Source organism: Bombina bombina, chromosome 2 (assembly GCF_027579735.1).
Source record: "Bombina bombina isolate aBomBom1 chromosome 2, aBomBom1.pri, whole genome shotgun sequence".
NCBI classification, from domain to species: domain Eukaryota; kingdom Metazoa; phylum Chordata; class Amphibia; order Anura; family Bombinatoridae; genus Bombina; species Bombina bombina.
This window is the reverse complement of record NC_069500.1, coordinates 240,571,007-240,588,506: the sequence shown is the minus strand read 5'-3', so window position 1 is coordinate 240,588,506 and position 17,500 is coordinate 240,571,007. Positions and strand designations below refer to the sequence as shown.

General features: G+C 41.8%; 1 protein-coding gene across 2 annotated transcripts in view; it reads left to right on the top strand.

The window, feature by feature from the left end:
- Window positions 1–17,500, top strand: part of SKIC3 (SKI3 subunit of superkiller complex) — a 403,595-nt gene that overhangs the window by 190,622 nt on the left and 195,473 nt on the right. For both annotated transcript variants that reach the window (XM_053701496.1, XM_053701495.1), the window contains exon 24: window positions 9,532–9,600. In XM_053701496.1, coding sequence (XP_053557471.1) covers window positions 9,532–9,600 — 69 coding nt within the window. The remainder of the gene's footprint in view (window positions 1–9,531; window positions 9,601–17,500) is intronic.

Below are 17,500 nucleotides of genomic sequence, written 5' to 3'. Positions count from 1 at the left end.
GAGTCGTGTAGGTAAGGGTCTAACGCTCACTTTCCAGCCGCGACTTTTCCATACCGCAGATCCCCTTACGCCTATTGCGTATCCTATCCTTTAAATGGGATCTTCATAACGCCGGTATTTAGAGTCTTGGCTGAAGTGAGCGTTAGAACTCTAACGACAAAACTCCAGCCGCAGAAAAAAGTCAGGAGTTAAGAGCTTTATGGGCTAACGCCGGTTCATAAAGCTCTTAACTACTGTGCTCTAAAGTACACTAACACCCATAAACTACCTATGTACCCCTAAACAGAGGCCCCCCCACATCGCCGCCACTCTAATAAATTTTTTTAACCCCTAATCTGCCGACCTCACACCGCCGCCACCTACATTATCCCTATGAACCCCTAATCTGCTGCCCCTAACACCGCCGACACCTACATAATATTTATTAACCCCTAATCTGCCCCCCCCCAACGTCGCCGCTACCTTACCTACACTTATTAACCCCTAATCTGCCGACCGGACCTCGCCGCCACTATAATAAATGTATTAACCTCTAAACCGCCTCACTCCCGCTCGCAAACCCTATAATAAATTTTATTAACCCCTAATCTGCCCTCCCTAACATCGCCGCCACCTAACTTCAAGTATTAACCCTTGATCTGCCGACCGGACCTCGCCGCTACTATAATAAATGTATTAACCCCTAAAGCTAAGTCTAACCCTAACACCCCCCTAAATGAAATATAATTTAAATCTAACGAAATAAATTATTTCTTATTAAATAAATTAATCCTATTTAAAGCTAAATACTTACCTATAAAATAAACCCTAATATAGCTACAATATAACGAATAAATATATTGTAGCTATTTTAGCATTTATATTTATTTTACAGGCAACTTTGTATTTATTTTAACTAGGTACAATAGCTATTAAATAGTTATTTACTATTTAATAGCTACCTAGTTAAAATAATTACAAAAGTACCTGTAAAATAAATCCTAACCTTAGTTACAATTAAACCTAACACTACACTATCAATAAATTAACTAAACTACCGACAATTACCTACAATTAAATCAACTAAACTAAATTACAAAAAATAAAAAAAGATTACAAGAATTTTAAACTAATTACACCTACTCTAAGCCCCCTAAAAAAATAACAAAGCCCCCCAAAATAAAAAAAATGCCCTACCCTATTCTAAAATAAAAAGTTAACAGCTCTATTACCTTACCAGCCCTTAAAAGGGCCTTTTGCGGGGCATGCCCCAAAGAAATCAGCTCTTTTGCCTGAAAAAAAAAACATACAATACCCCCCCCAACATAACAGCCCACCACCCACATACCCCTAATCTAACCCACCCAAACCCCCCTTTGGGTGGTGGGTTGTAATGTTGGGGGGGTATTGTATTATTTTTTTCAGGCAAAAGAGCTGATTTCTTTGGGGCATGCCCCGCAAAAGGCCCTTTTAAGGGCTGGTAAGGTAATAGAGCTGTTAACTTTTTATTTTAGAATAGGGTAGGGCATTTTTTTTATTTTGGAGGGTTTTGTTATTTTGTTAGGGGGCTTAGAGTAGGTGTAATTAGTTTAAAATTCTTGAAATCTTTTTTTATTTTTTGTAATTTAGTGTTTGTTTTTTTTGTAATTTAGTTTAGTTGATTTAATTGTAGGTAATTGTAGGTAGTTTAGTTAATTAATTTATTGATAGTGTAGTGTTAGGTTTAATTGTAACTTAGGTTAGGATTTATTTAACAGGTCATTTTGTAATTATTTTAACTAGGTAGCTATTAAATAGTTATTAACTATTTAATAGCTATTGTACCTTGTTAAAATAAATATAAAGTTGCCTGTAAAATAAATATAAATGCTAAAATAGCTACAATATAATTATTCGTTATATTAGGGTTTATTTTACAGGTAAGTATTTAGCTTTAAATAGGATTAATTTATGTAATAAGAAATAATTTATTTCGTTAGATTTAAATTATATTTAATTTAGGGGGGTGTTAGGGTTAGACTTAGCTTTAGGGGTTAATATATTTATTATAGTAGCGGTGAGGTCCGGTCGGCAGATTAGGGGTTAATAAGTGTAGGTAAGGTAGCGGCGACGTTGGGGGGGCAGATTAGGGGTTAATAAATATAATATAGGGGTCGGCGGTGTTAGGGGCAGCAGATTAGGGGTTCATAGGGATAATGTAGGTTGCGGCGGTGTCCGGAGCGGCAGATTAGGGGTTAATAATATAATGCAGGGGTCAGCGATAGCGGGGGCAGCAGATTAGGGGTTAATAAGTGTAAGGTTAGGGGTGTTTAGACTCGGGGTTCATGTTAGGGTGTTAGGTGCAGACTTAGGAAATGTTTCCCCATAGGAAACAATGGGGCTGCTTTTTTGCAGGTGTTAGGTTTTTTTTCAGCTCAAACTGCCCCATTGTTTCCTATGGGGAAATCGCGCACGAGCACGTTTTTCAAGCTGGCCGCTACCGTAAGCAACGCTGGTATTGAGAGTTGCAGTGGCGGTAAATTATGCTCTACGCTCCCTTTTTGGAGCCTAACGCAGCCATTCAGACAACTCTAAATACCAGCGTTATTTAAAAGGTGCGGGGGGGAAAAAAACACGCGTAGCTAACACACCCCTTTGGCCGCAAAACTCTAAATCTAGGTGTTGGTTTGTTCTTGCTGATTGGTGGATAAATTCATCTAGCAATAAAAATGTGCTGTCCAGAGTTCTAAAGCAAAAAAAAAGCTTAGATGCCTTCTTTTTAAATAAAGATAGCAAGAGAACGAAGAAAAATTGATAATAGGAGTAAATTACAAAGTTGCTTAAACTTGCATGCTCTATCTGAATCACAAAAGAAAAAAATTGGGTTCAGTGTCCCTTTAATATTTTGTTTTATTTTTCTGTTTTCCCCCACCCTAGAAAATATTTAAATACATTGCTTATTATATCATGCAGTTATTTTCTATCATCATGTAATGAAAACTACTACTTTGTTGCATATATTGTATTATGTCAGGAATCAAAATGCAGTTGCAAACACTACTGCCAAATAGTGCTCTGTACATGTGAATGCTGCTGAGCCTATCTAGGCATGCGCTTCAACTCGGGATACTATGACAAGTCAGTCTGAAAGTAGAAGTAGATTGGATTTTGATTTTAATTGGAGCCTCTATCTGTCTCATGAAAGTTTAATTTCTTCTGTTAAGTGTGATCAGTCCACGGGTCATCATTACTTCTGGGATATTACTCCTCCCCAACAGGAAGTGCAAGAGGATTCACCCAGCAGAGCTGCATATAGCTCCTCCCCTCTACGTCACTCCCAGTCATTCTCTTGCACCCAACGACTAGATAGGATGTGTGAGAGGACTATGGTGATTATACTTAGTTTTATATCTTCAATCAAAAGTTTGTTATTTTAAAATAGCACCGGAGTGTGTTATTATCTCTCTGGCAGAGTTTGAAGAAGAATCTACCAGAGTTTTTGTTATGATTTTAGCCGGAGTAGTTAAGATCATATTGCTGTTTCTCGGCCATCTGAGGAGAGGTAAACTTCAGATCAGGGGACAGCGGGCAGATGAATCTGCATAGAGGTATGTAGCAGTTTTTATTTTCTGACAATGGAATTGATGAGAAAATCCTGCCATACCGATATAATGTCATGTATGTATACTTTACACTTCAGTATTCTGGGGAATGGTACTTCACTAGAATTACACTGTAAGAAATACATAAAGCTGTTTAATAACTAGAGATTATGTTTAACGTTTTTGCTGGAATGTAAAATCGTTTTCATTTACTGAGGTACTGAGTGAATAAATGTGTGGGCACTATTTTTCCACTTGGCAGTTGCTTAATCTGTTTTCTGACAGTTTCTGTTCTCCCTCACTGCTGTGTGTGAGGGGGAGGGGCCGTTTTTTGGCGCTTTTTCTACACATCAAATATTTCAGTCAGCAACTCATTGTATTCCCTGCATGATCCGGTTCATCTCTACAGAGCTCAGGGGTCTTCAAAACTTATTTTGAGGGAGGTAATTTCTCTCAGCAGAGCTGTGAGAATTATAGTTTGACTGAGATAAAAAACGTTTATTCTGTAATTTGTTTCCTGCGTTCAGAATTTGTTATCTTTGCTAATGGGATTAAACCTTTGCTAAAGTTGTGTTATTTTCAAGGATTGAGGCTATAACTGTTTCAATTTATTAATTTTCAACTGTCATAGATCTTCTGTGCTTCTTAAAGGCACAGTACGTTTTAATATTATTCTAATTGAATTGTATTTCCAAGTTACAAGTTTATTTGCTAGTGTGTTAAACATGTCTGATTCAGAGGATGATACCTGTGTCATTTGTTGCAATGCCAAAGTGGAGCCCAATAGAAATTTATGTACTAACTGTATTGATGCTACTTTAAATAAAAGTCAATCTGTACAAATTGAACAAATTTCACCAAACAACGAGGGGAGAGTTATGCCGACTAACTCGCCTCACGTGTCAGTACCTACATCTCCCGCTCAGAGGGAGGTGCGTGATATTGTAGCGCCGAGTACATCTGGGCGGCCATTACAAATCACATTACAGGATATGGCTACTGTTATGACTGAGGTTTTGGCTAAATTACCAGAGCTAAGAGGTAAGCGTGATCACTCTGGGGTGAGAACAGAGTGCGCTGATAATATTAGGGCCATGTCAGACACTGCGTCACAGGTGGCAGAACATGAGGACGGAGAGCTTCATTCTGTGGGTGACGGTTCTGATCCAAACAGACTGGATTCAGATATTTCAAATTTTAAATTTAAACTGGAAAACCTCCGTGTATTACTAGGGGAGGTGTTAGCGGCTCTGAATGATTGTAACACAGTTGCAATACCAGAGAAAATGTGTAGGTTGGATAAATATTTTGCGGTACCGACGAGTACTGAGGTTTTTCCTATACCTAAGAGACTTACTGAAATTGTTACTAAGGAGTGGGATAGACCCGGTGTGCCGTTCTCACCCCCTCCGATATTTAGAAAAATGTTTCCAATAGACGCCACCACAAGGGACTTATGGCAAACGGTCCCTAAGGTGGAGGGAGCAGTTTCTACCTTAGCTAAGCGTACCACTATCCCGGTGGAGGATAGCTGTGCTTTTTCAGATCCAATGGATAAAAAATTAGAGGGTTACCTTAAGAAAATGTTTGTTCAACAAGGTTTTATATTGCAACCCCTTGCATGCATTGCGCCGATCACGGCTGCAGCAGCATTCTGGATTGAGTCTCTGGAAGAGAACATTGGTTCAGCTACTCTGGACGACATTACGGACAGGCTTAGAGTCCTTAAACTAGCTAATTCATTCATTTCGGAGGCCGTAGTACATCTTACTAAACTTACGGCGAAGAATTCAGGATTCGCCATTCAGGCACGCAGGGCGCTGTGGCTAAAATCCTGGTCAGCTGATGTTACTTCTAAGTCTAAATTGCTTAATATACCTTTCAAAGGGCAGACCTTATTCGGGCCCGGGTTGAAAGAGATTATCGCTGACATTACAGGAGGTAAAGGCCATGCCCTGCCTCAGGACAAAGCCAAAGCCAAGACTAGACAGTCTAATTTTCGTTCCTTTCGTAATTTCAAAGCAGGAGCAGCATCAACTTCCTCTGCACCAAAACAGGAAGGAGCTGTTGCTCGCTACAGACAAGGCTGGAAATCTAACCAGTCCTGGAACAAGGGCAAGCAGACTAGGAAACCTGCTGCTGCCCCTAAAACAGCATGAATTGAGGGCCCCCGATCCGGGATCGGATCTAGTGGGGGGCAGACTTTCTCTCTTCGCCCAGGCTTGGGCAAGAGATGTTCAGGATCCCTGGGCGCTAGAGATAATATCTCAGGGATACCTTCTGGACTTCAAATACTCTCCTCCAAGAGAGAGATTTCATCTGTCAAGATTGTCAACAATCCAGACAAAGAAAGAGGCGTTTCTACGCTGCGTACAAGAGCTCTTGTTAATGGGAGTAATCCATCCAGTTCCACGATCGGAACAGGGACAGGGGTTTTACTCAAATCTGTTTGTGGTTCCCAAAAAAGAGGGAACTTTCAGACCAATCCTGGACTTAAAGATCCTAAACAAATTCCTAAGAGTTCCATCGTTCAAGATGGAGACTATTCGGACAATTTTACCTATGATCCAAGAGGGTCAGTACATGACCACTGTAGATTTAAAAGATGCTTACCTTCACATACCGATTCACAAAGATCATTATCGGTACCTAAGGTTTGCCTTCCTAGACAGGCATTACCAGTTTGTGGCTCTTCCATTCGGATTGGCTACAGCTCCAAGAATCTTCACAAAGGTTCTGGGTACTCTTCTGGCGGTACTAAGACCGCAGGGAATCTCGGTAGCTCCATACCTAGACGACATTCTGATACAAGCTTCAAGCTTTCAAACTGCCAAGTCTCATACAGAGTTAGTGCTGGCATTTCTAAGGTCACATGGATGGAAGGTGAACGAAAAGAAAAGTTCACTCGTTCCACTCACAAGAGTTCCCTTCCTGGGGACTCTTATAGATTCTGTAGAAATGAAGATTTACCTGACAGAGGACAGGCTAACAAGACTTCAAAGTGCTTGCCGCACCCTTCATTCCATTCAACACCCGTCAGTGGCTCAATGCATGGAGGTAATCGGCTTAATGGTAGCGGCAATGGACATAGTACCCTTTGCACGCTTACACCTCAGACCACTGCAACTGTGCATGCTAAGTCAGTGGAATGGGGATTACTCAGACTTATCCCCTTCTCTGAATCTGGATCAAGAGACCAGAAATTCTCTTCTATGGTGGCTTTCTCGGCCACATCTGTCCAGGGGGATGCCATTCAGCAGACCAGACTGGACAATTGTAACAACAGACGCCAGCCTTCTAGGTTGGGGTGCCGTCTGGAATTCTCTGAAGGCTCAGGGACAATGGAGTCAGGAGGAGAGTCTCCTGCCAATAAACATTCTGGAATTGAGAGCAGCTCTCAATGCCCTCCTGGCTTGGCCCCAGTTGACAACTCGGGGGTTCATCAGGTTTCAGTCGGACAACATCACGACTGTAGCTTACATCAACCATCAGGGAGGGACAAGAAGCTCCCTAGCTATGATGGAAGTATCAAAGATAATTCGCTGGGCAGAGTCTCACTCTTGCCACCTGTCAGCAATCCACATCCCGGGAGTGGAGAACTGGGAGGCGGATTTCTTAAGTCGTCAGACTTTTCATCCGGGGGAGTGGGAACTTCATCCGGAGGTCTTTGCCCAAATACTTCGACGTTGGGGCAAACCAGAGATAGATCTCATGGCGTCTCGACAGAACGCCAAGCTTCCTCGTTACGGGTCCAGATCCAGGGATCCAGGAGCAGTCCTGATAGATGCTCTGACAGCACCTTGGGACTTCAGGATGGCTTACGTGTTTCCACCCTTCCCGTTGCTTCCTCGATTGATTGCCAGAATCAAACAAGAGAGAGCATCAGTGATTCTAATAGCACCTGCGTGGCCACGCAGGACTTGGTATGCAGACCTGGTGGACATGTCATCCTGTCCACCTTGGTCTCTACCTCTGAAACAGGACCTTCTGATACAGGGTCCCTTCAAACATCAAAATCTAACTTCTCTGAAGCTGACTGCTTGGAAATTGAACGCTTGATTTTATCAAGACGTGGGTTTTCTGAGTCAGTTATTGATACCTTAATACAGGCTAGGAAACCTGTTACCAGAAAGATTTACCATAAGATATGGCGTAAATACCTATATTGGTGTGAATCCAAAGGTTACTCTTGGAGTAAGGTTAGGATTCCTAGGATATTGTCTTTTCTACAAGAAGGTTTAGAAAAGGGTTTATCTGCTAGTTCATTAAAGGGACAGATCTCAGCTCTGTCCATTCTGTTACCCAAACGTCTGTCAGAAGTTCCTGACGTCCAGGCTTTTTGTCAGGCTTTGGCCAGGATTAAGCCTGTGTTTAAAACTGTTGCTCCACCATGGAGTTTAAACCTTGTTCTTAATGTTTTACAGGGCGTTCCGTTTGAACCCCTTCATTCCATTGATATAAAGTTTTTATCTTGGAAAGTTCTATTTTTAATGGCTATTTCCTCGGCTCGAAGAGTCTCTGAATTATCAGCCTTACATTGTGATTCTCCTTATTTGATTTTTCATTCGGATAAGGTAGTCCTGCGTACTAAACCTGGGTTCTTACCTAAGGTAGTTACTAACAGGAATATCAATCAAGAGATTGTTGTTCCTTCTTTATGCCCAAATCCTTCTTCAAAGAAGGAACGTCTACTGCACAACCTGGATGTAGTCCGTGCTCTAAAATTTTACTTACAGGCAACTAAGGAATTTCGACAAACGTCTTCTCTGTTTGTCATTTACTCTGGGCAGAGGAGAGGTCAAAAAGCTTCCGCTACCTCTCTTTCTTTTTGGCTTCGTAGCATAATTCGTTTAGCTTATGAGACTGCTGGACAGCAGCCTCCTGAAAGAATTACAGCTCATTCTACTAGAGCTGTGGCTTCCACTTGGGCCTTCAAGAATGAGGCCTCTGTTGAACAGATTTGCAAGGCTGCAACTTGGTCTTCGCTTCATACTTTTTCCAAATTTTACAAATTTGACACTTTTGCTTCATCGGAGGCTATTTTTGGGAGAAAGGTTCTTCAGGCAGTGGTTCCTTCTGTATAAAGAGCCTGCCTATCCCTCCCGTCATCCGTGTACTTTTGCTTTGGTATTGGTATCCCAGAAGTAATGATGACCCGTGGACTGATCACACTTAACAGAAGAAAACATAATTTATGCTTACCTGATAAATTCCTTTCTTCTGTAGTGTGATCAGTCCACGGCCCGCCCTGTTTTTAAGGCAGGTAAATATTTTTTAATTTATACTCCAGTCACCACTTCACCCTTGGCTTTTCCTTTCTCGTTGGTCCTTGGTCGAATGACTGGGAGTGACGTAGAGGGGAGGAGCTATATGCAGCTCTGCTGGGTGAATCCTCTTGCACTTCCTGTTGGGGAGGAGTAATATCCCAGAAGTAATGATGACCCGTGGACTGATCACACTACAGAAGAAAGGAATTTATCAGGTAAGCATAAATTATGTTTTTTACTTTCATGTCCCTTTAAGATTTACTGAGCCTGAGTTTAGTCTAACGTATTCAGAGAGATGGACCATTCCATTGGTTTTGACTTGTAAAAAAAATAATCTACATGCATATGATACTACAATGCTTTCTAAAGCGAACATCAAACAAGCCTTATTTTTTTTTTGTGGCCCCTGGGAAAAAAGCAGAACTAACAGCGTTTGCCATAGTTTATGTGGCACAAGGACAAATTGGAACTAGAAAATGTGCTTTTGAGTGACCACAAATTAAAAAAGCAGCAGACAGAGAAGGTACACTGCAGCCTTAACTAAACCATACCTAATTATTATTATTTCTTTGTTTATTAGCCACACATGTATATGCGGCTGTAAAAAGCTTCTAACATGTTGATCTGCAGCCCCTAGTGTTGGGAAGTTGTCATCGCTGATCTAGGCCCTTGACCATCTTCAAGCTCTATTTTCTATTTTTCAGCTAAGCCATCAAGCTTTCAATGTAGCACAATCGCTTGACCCTTCGTATGTGAGATGCTGGATTGGGCAGGTATGTTTTACATGTATTGCAACCTCAATTATCAGCTATAGAATGTTTGTATGTCAATTTCTCCCAAAATGTACTCAGATAGATTGGACTGCTGCATTTAAAGGTACAGTAAACACCTTGAGATTTTAATATAAAATATTTAGTTATGCATAATAAAACAACCTATAATTTCATTATTTATTTTCCCCCTTTTCATGTAATTTAGCTCTGGGAATGGTGGATTTTCTATTTCTCAGACTTAGAAACCTACACTACATACTTCTGAAAGCTATCTCTGCTATATATCTGTCCCTCAACAACTGCAAAACAATGTACTTTATACAAACAAATATGCTAGTCTTTTTGTCTAGAGATTCAAACCTAGATTAGATCCTCCAAATAATGCAAGTGTTGGGCAGAGTTTGGGTATTGAAAAACACACGCAGCAAATAATTTGTTTTAAAATGGTAGACTTAGACTTGACTCATATGTTATTTTATAGCAAGCCAACAGAAATGCTTGTTAAATGTTTCTGTATGTTCTATGTCCTGGTTCTTCAAACCACGGGTTGGGAGACATTACTGGGTCGCGACTTGTGTTTGTTGTATGAGAGTGTGTGTGTTGTATGAGTGTGTGTGTTGTATGCGAGTGTGTGTGTGTTGTATGAGTGTGTGTGTGTGTGTTGTATGAGAGTGTATGTTGTATGAGAGTGTGCTTGTGTTTTATGAGAGTGTGTTTGTGTTGTATGAGTGTGTGTGTATGTTGTATGAGAGTGTGTGTGTCATTACCTTCTACAACACTTTCAAATTTGACTACAATCAGGAATAAAGTATGCACACATTTTAGTCACTTTAACAAAAAATCCAGCTATCTTGTTGTGTATTACTTCAGAAATGTTCAGACCACGAATACACATATTATATACCGTTTTTCTCGCCATTAAAAAAAAAAGATAAAATATGATGAAAAATGGAAAAAACACACTTTTTTGAACTTTGACCCCCAAAATCTGTTACACATCTACAACCACCAAAAAACACCCATGCCAAATAGTTTCTAAATTTTGTCCTGAGTTTAGAGATACCCAATGTTTACATGTTTTTTGCTTTTTTTGTAAGTTATAGGGCAATAAGTACAAGTAGCACTTTGCTATTTCCAAACCATTTTTAAAAAAATTAGCGCTAGTTACATTGTAACACTGATATTTGTCAGAAATCCCTGAATAACCCTTCACATGTATGTATGTGTATATATATATAGTAGACAATCCAAAGTATTGATCTAGGCCCATTTTGGTATATTTCATGCCATCATTTCACTGCCAAATGCAATCAAATAAAAAAAAAATCCTTCACCTTTTCACAAACTTTTTCACAAACTTTAGGTTTCAAATTGAAATTAATTACATACAGCGTGTGCAATTATGGCACAAATTGTTATAAATGCTTGTCTGGGATCCCCTTTGTTCAGAAATAGCAGACATATATTGCTTTGGCATTGCTTTTTAGTAATTAGAAGGCCATTAAATTCCGCTGCGCACCACACATGTATTATGCCCAGCAGTGAAGGGGTTAATTAGGTAGCTTGTAGTGAGCTTGTAGGGTTAATTTTAGTGTAGTGCAGTAGACAACCCAAAGTATTGATCTAGGCCCATTTTGGTATATTTAATGCCACCATTTCACCACCAAATGCGATCAAATAAAAAAAAATCGTTAACTTTTTTACAATTTTAGGTTTCTCACTAAAATTATTTACAAACAGTGCAATTATGGCGCAAATGGTTGTAAATGCTTCTCTGTGATCCTCTTTGTTTAGAAATAGCAGACATATATGGCTTTGGCAATGCTTTTTGGTAATTAGAAGGCCGCTAAATGCCGATGCGAACCACACTTGTATTATGCCCAGCAGTTAAGGGGGTTAATTAGGTAGCTTGTAGGGTTAATTTTCTTCTTAAATGGGGAGAGGCCACAGCTGCATTCATTACTTTTGGGAAATACAGAACCTGGCCACCAGGAGGAGGCAAAGACACCCCAGCCAAAGGCTTAAATACCTCCCCCACTTCCCTCATCCTCCCATTCTTTGCCTTTTGTCACAGGAGGCTGGCAGAGAAGTGTCAGAAGATTTCAGAGTAGTCTCTTATGGAGGGTAGTACTCTTCAAGATGGGACTGGAGTTTTAAGTAGTCCTGTCAGCCTCTCAGTGAGAACTTGGGTGAAAGTTAGAGTCCGGAGATGCAGGGAAATTCTTTCTGCGAAACCATCCCGACTCATATTAACAGCTCTATAAGCAATCAGCGTTGACGAGTTTCGTTGCCTGCTTTCTTAATTCAAGTCCATCTGTCACACTTGAAGGGCCGTGTTCCTGTTCCACGGCGTAGATTCTGGTAAGATCTTTTTATATTTTATACATGTATGATAACGCAAGAAGACAGGGTCACAGTGTGACTACTTTTATCTGTATAGAATCAAGGGTTGATATCTCCTGAGGGGGATTGAACAGTGGGGAATAATCTTATATGTTTATTTGATTTTATGCTGCTTTTATGTGTGAGATGTTATGGGCTCATAGGCTGTTATGGGATATACAGGTTTCACTTTCACTTTGAGAGCCATAGAGCTTACAAGTTTGGCACACTTTTTCTCATAGCAGGGACGGTCCTGCATTGTACTCCATGTGATTTTTTCCCCTCTTTCCTGACCGGGTGTCTATCAGAGTGGAGTCCTAAATCTCTGTAATGTCTGCGTCATGGGAGGTGGTGAGTGCCCCAGCCATTGGGATATAAAGTTGCAGTTATTTTGAATAAAATAAGATGTTTTATTTCTATAGTTCTCCGGTTATTGCACTAGCGATGGAGGATTCTGTTACTTAGAGGGCACTCCCTCTATTCCTATAGAGTAATTCCTGTTTATATTGTGAGGAGGCCTTAGTTCCGCCCCCTCAATTATATTTCATATGCCTTCATAATGTGTTAATATCAAACATGTTTGATACCTCTGAGGAGTTGTCGTCCAGTGAGGTGCGTACCCTACATTCTTATCTCTCTACACATGCAGTTTCCCGTAGCATTGCTGATCCTCCATCTGGAGGGGGCCATTTTTTCACCAGATGTTACTGTGCAGTTCAGACAGCGGTCTCTGCGGCCTTTAATGCTTTACCTCGCCCTGCTATGCGCAAGCAAAAGGTTACATATTGCACTCCTTCCCAGAGTAAATCAGATAATTTATTGGATTTAACTGATAGGGTTATCCGAGGATGGAGTTCTTTCTGAGACTTCAGAGTATGAGCATTCTGGGTCGGAGTCTGCTGCCTTTAAACCTCCGGCTGCGGAGGAACCAGACTTTAATTTTAGGAATTTGCGCTTTCTTCTAAAGGAAGTTTTTGACGAATTCAGAGGTTCCAGAGGCCAAATTGCCTGATGAACCTTTAATTCCTAAATTGGATAGAGTTTGAGGACAGGGTGGTACCTTATCCTTCCCTGCTCCTGTTAGATTGCGAACATTTTTGAAAATGAATGGGACAGGATTGGATTCCTTTTTCCCCTCTTCTCCCTTTAACAAAATGTTCCCGGTCCTGGACTCTCAATGGAGTTGTGAGGTTCCGTCCCTAAAAGGGATAGCGCTATCTTCACCCTTGCTAAACGTACTACTATCCCGCTTGAGGATAGCTCTTCGCTTAAAGAGTCCATGGATAAAAGAAAGAAACTCTGTTAAGAAAGATGTTTCAACATACGGGATATTTGTTTCAACCGACAGGGGCTGTTGCTTTGGTTGCTGGATCAGCTACCTACGGGTGTAACTCCTTACGGGATTTCACGTTATTCAGGAAAGAATTAAGGCCTTGAGGGTTGCTAATTCTTTTATCTGTAATGCTAATAATCAGATTTTTCGCCTGATTGCTATGGCTTCAGCTTTTTCTGTTCAGGCCCACCGGGATCTGGCTGAAGTCATGGTCTGCGGATATGACTTCTAAGTCTAGACTTTTTTCCCTCCCCTTTAAGGGAATGATTTTGTTTGCTCCAGGCCTGGACTCTATTATCTCCACGGTCTCAGGGGGCAAGGGTGCCCTACTACCGCAAGAGAATATGAACTAGTCTAAGGGACAATTTTCGTTCTGATAAAGCCCATGTGAGCAGTCCTCCGCTAAGCCAGAGCAAAACAAGAGCTCTTGGAAACCGGCTTAGTCCTGGAATAAATCCAAGCAGAGCAAGAAGCCCACCAAGTCTAAGTCGGCATGAATGGTCAGTTCCCGGTCCTCTCTGGATCGTGTAGGGGGCAGTCTGTCGCTCTTTTCAGTCACTTGGTTCGGGATGTGCAGGATCCATGGGTCCTGGAGGTCATAGCTGAGGGTTACAAGATAGGTTTCTAGTCTCAGCCACCCAAGGGCAGATTCCTTCTCTCTCTCCTGTCTTCCTGATCAGAGAGGAGGGAAGCCTTTCTGGGGTGCGTACGGGATCTGTCCTCCTAGGAGCTATTGTCCCGGTGCCTATCGCAGTGAGTGGTTTGGGTTACTATTCAAACCTTTTCATGGTCCCAAAGAAGGAGGGAACTTTCTGTCTGATTCTGGACCTAAAGTGCTTAAACAAGTTTTTATATGTCCCTTCATTTAAGATGGAGACAATAAGGTCCATCCTTCCCCTCGTTTGAGAAGGGCAGTTCATGACCACAATAGATTGAAGGATGCTCCCTTCACGTACCAATCCTCAAGGACCACTTCCAGTTCCTAAGGTTTGCGTTCCTGGATCAGCACTTCCAGTTTATTGCACTTCCGTTTGGTCTAGATATGGCTCCAATAAATTTGTCGAAGAGTGGACCATTCGGAATTTCACCTCTGTCTTCTTCCATCCCATGGATGGAAGATAAATCTAGAGAGAGTTCTCTTGTATCAAGTACCAGGGTAGAATTCTCGGATACTATAATAGACTCCATAGACATGAGAATATTTCTCACAGACCAGAGACGTTACAAGCTAGCTTCAACATGTCTTGCCATCCAGACCTCCTTAAGACCATTTGTGGCTCGCTGTATGGAGGTGATTGGTCTCATGGTGTCCAGCATGGACATCATTTCCTGAGCCAGGTTTCACCTCAGACTTTTGCAACTGCGCATGCTGAAGCAGTGGAATGGCGATCATTCGGATCTGTCTCAACAGATTTCTCTGGACAACCGATCAAGAGAATCGCTCTCTTGGGTTTTTGTCTGGATCACTTGTCCCAAGGGACGTCCGTCTCAAGACTATCCTGAGTGATTGTGACTACGGTTGCAAGTCTGTCAGGATGGGGAGCTGTTTGGGGTGCCAGGAAGGCATAGGGCCTATGGACTCAGAAGGAAAAGCTCCTTCCCAATCGCATTTTGGATCTTCGGGCAATATACAATCCTCTGAAGGCTTGGCCTCTGCTGGGCTCGTCCCAGTTTATCAGATTCCAATTAGACAATATATCCTCGGTGGCTTACATCAACCATCAGGGGGGAACGAGAAGCTCCCTAGCTATAAGTATCTCGGATTCTGGAGTGGGCAGAGACACACATTTTTTCACTGTCAGCGATCCACATTCTTCCGGGTGTGGACAACTGGGAAGCGTATTTCCTCAGCAGACAATCCTTTCATCCGGGGAAATGGTCTTTCCATCCCGAGTGTTTGCAAAGATTTTCAAGAGGTGGATCTTATGATGTTATAATACCAAGCTACCCAGAGATGGGTCAAGGTACAGGGATCCTCAGGCGGAGCTAACAAATGCATTAGCGGTGCCTTGGAGGCTCAATCTAATTTATCTTTTCCGGCCGTTACCACGACTTCCTAGTGTAGTGGCTCGAATCAAGCAGGCGGCAGTGATACTGATTGCTCCGTCTTGGCCGCGAAGGATATGGTTTGTGGACTAGTGGAGATGTCATTGTCTCCTCCGTGGAAGTTACTTTGTCACAGGGATCTGCTGACCAAGGTCTCTTTGTTCATCTATGTTTAGATTCTCTGAGGCTGACTGCGTGGAGATTAGCCAAGAGAGGGTTTTCTGAGTGTGTTATTTTACTCACATTCAAGCTTGTAGCTGGTTGCTCGGTGTACCTATCATAAGGTGTGGAGGACCTACTTATTCTGTTCTCCAGGATGAACTGGAGAAGGGCTTTTCTGCAAGTCCCCTGAGGGGACAGATTTCGGCCCTGTCTGTGTTACTGCACAAGAGGTTTGCTGAGCTTCCTGATGTGCAGTCATTTGTTAAGGCTCTGCTAGGATCAGACCTGTGTTTAGATCTATTGCTCCTCCTTGGAGTTTGAATCTTGTTCTTTAAGTTTTGCACGGGCTCCGTTGGAGCCTATGCATGAAGTAGACATTAAATTATTGTCTTGGTAGGTTCTTTTTCTACGGGCTATTGCTTCTGCATGCAGAGTATCTGTTATTGCTGCCTTGCAATTCGTCCCTCCTTATCTGGCTTTCCATGCTAATAAGGCTGTTCTACAAACCAAGTTAGGTTTTCTTCCTAAGGTTGTGTCAATTCACAGCATCAATCAAGAGCTTGTGGTTCCTTTCTTATGTCCTACTCCTTCGCCGAAGGAACGTTTTCAACTTAATTCTGTATGTGGTTTGTGCCTTGAAGTTCTATCTTCAGGCCGCAAAGGAATTTAAACAAACTTCTTTCTCTGTTTGTTCTTCCAGGAACCGTGGGGGTCAGAGGGCCTCTTCGACTTCCTTATTTTTTTGGCTGAGGAGTGTCCTCCGTTTAGCATTGAGACAGCGGGACATAAGCCTTCTCTGAGGATTATGGTTCATTCTACGGGAGCAGTGGTTTCCTCTTGGGCCTTCAAGACTGAGGCCTCTATGGATCATATTTGTAAGGTGGCTACCTGGTCTTCCTTACATACTTTCTTTTTGACTTCCTTATCTTTTTGGCTGAGTAGTGTCCTCCATTTAGCATTGAGACAGCGGGACATAAGCCTTCTCTGAGGATTATGGTTCAATCTACGGGAGCAGTGGTTGGGCCTTCAAGACTGAGGCCTCTATGGATCAGATTTGTAAGGCGGCTACCTGGTCCTCTTTACATACTTTTTTCCGATTTTACAAGTTTGATGTTTTTTGCTTCTGCTGAAGCAGCCTTCGGGAGAAAGGTTTTGCAGGCTGTGGTGCCCTCAGATTAGGGTACGCATCTCTTTTTTTTTTCCTCCTATTTTGCATTCAGTGTCCTTTATAGCTTGGGTATTGTTTTCCCAAAAGTAATGAATGCAGCTGTGGCTTCTCCCCGTTTAAGAGGAAAAACTTAAATTATGCTTACCAGATCATTTTCTTTTGTTCTGACGGGGAGAGGCCACAGCTCCCTGCACATTTTTATTCTATAGGCTGCCTTATATTTTATTTGTTCTTCTGGCACCTTTTTCATCCTGATATTTCTCCTACTGTTCATTGTTGCCTCAGCAGAATGACTGGGGGATGAGGGAAGTGGGGGGAGATATTTTAAGCCTTTGCCTGGGGTGTCTTTGCCTCCTCCTGGTGTCCAGGGTCTGTATTTCCCAAAAGTAATGAATGCAGCTGTGGTCTCTCCCTGTCAGAAGAAAAGAAAATTATCTGGTAAGCATAATTAAAGTTTTTATCTTTAGTGTAGAGATCAGCCTCCCACCTGATACATCCCACCCCCTGATCCCTCCCTGACCCCCCTCAAACAGCTCTATTCCCTCCCCCACCTCACAATTGTCAATGCCATCTTAAGTACTGGCAGAAAGTCTGCCAGTACAAAAATAAAAGGCTATATATATATATATATATATATATATATATATATATATATATATATATGTATATATATATATGTATATATATATATATTTATGTATATTCTGCAGTGTAGGGTCCCCCACTTAGCCCCCAACCTCCCTGATTCCACCCCCCCAAATAACTCTCTAACCCTCCCCCTCTACCTATTTGCGGCCATATTGGGTGGC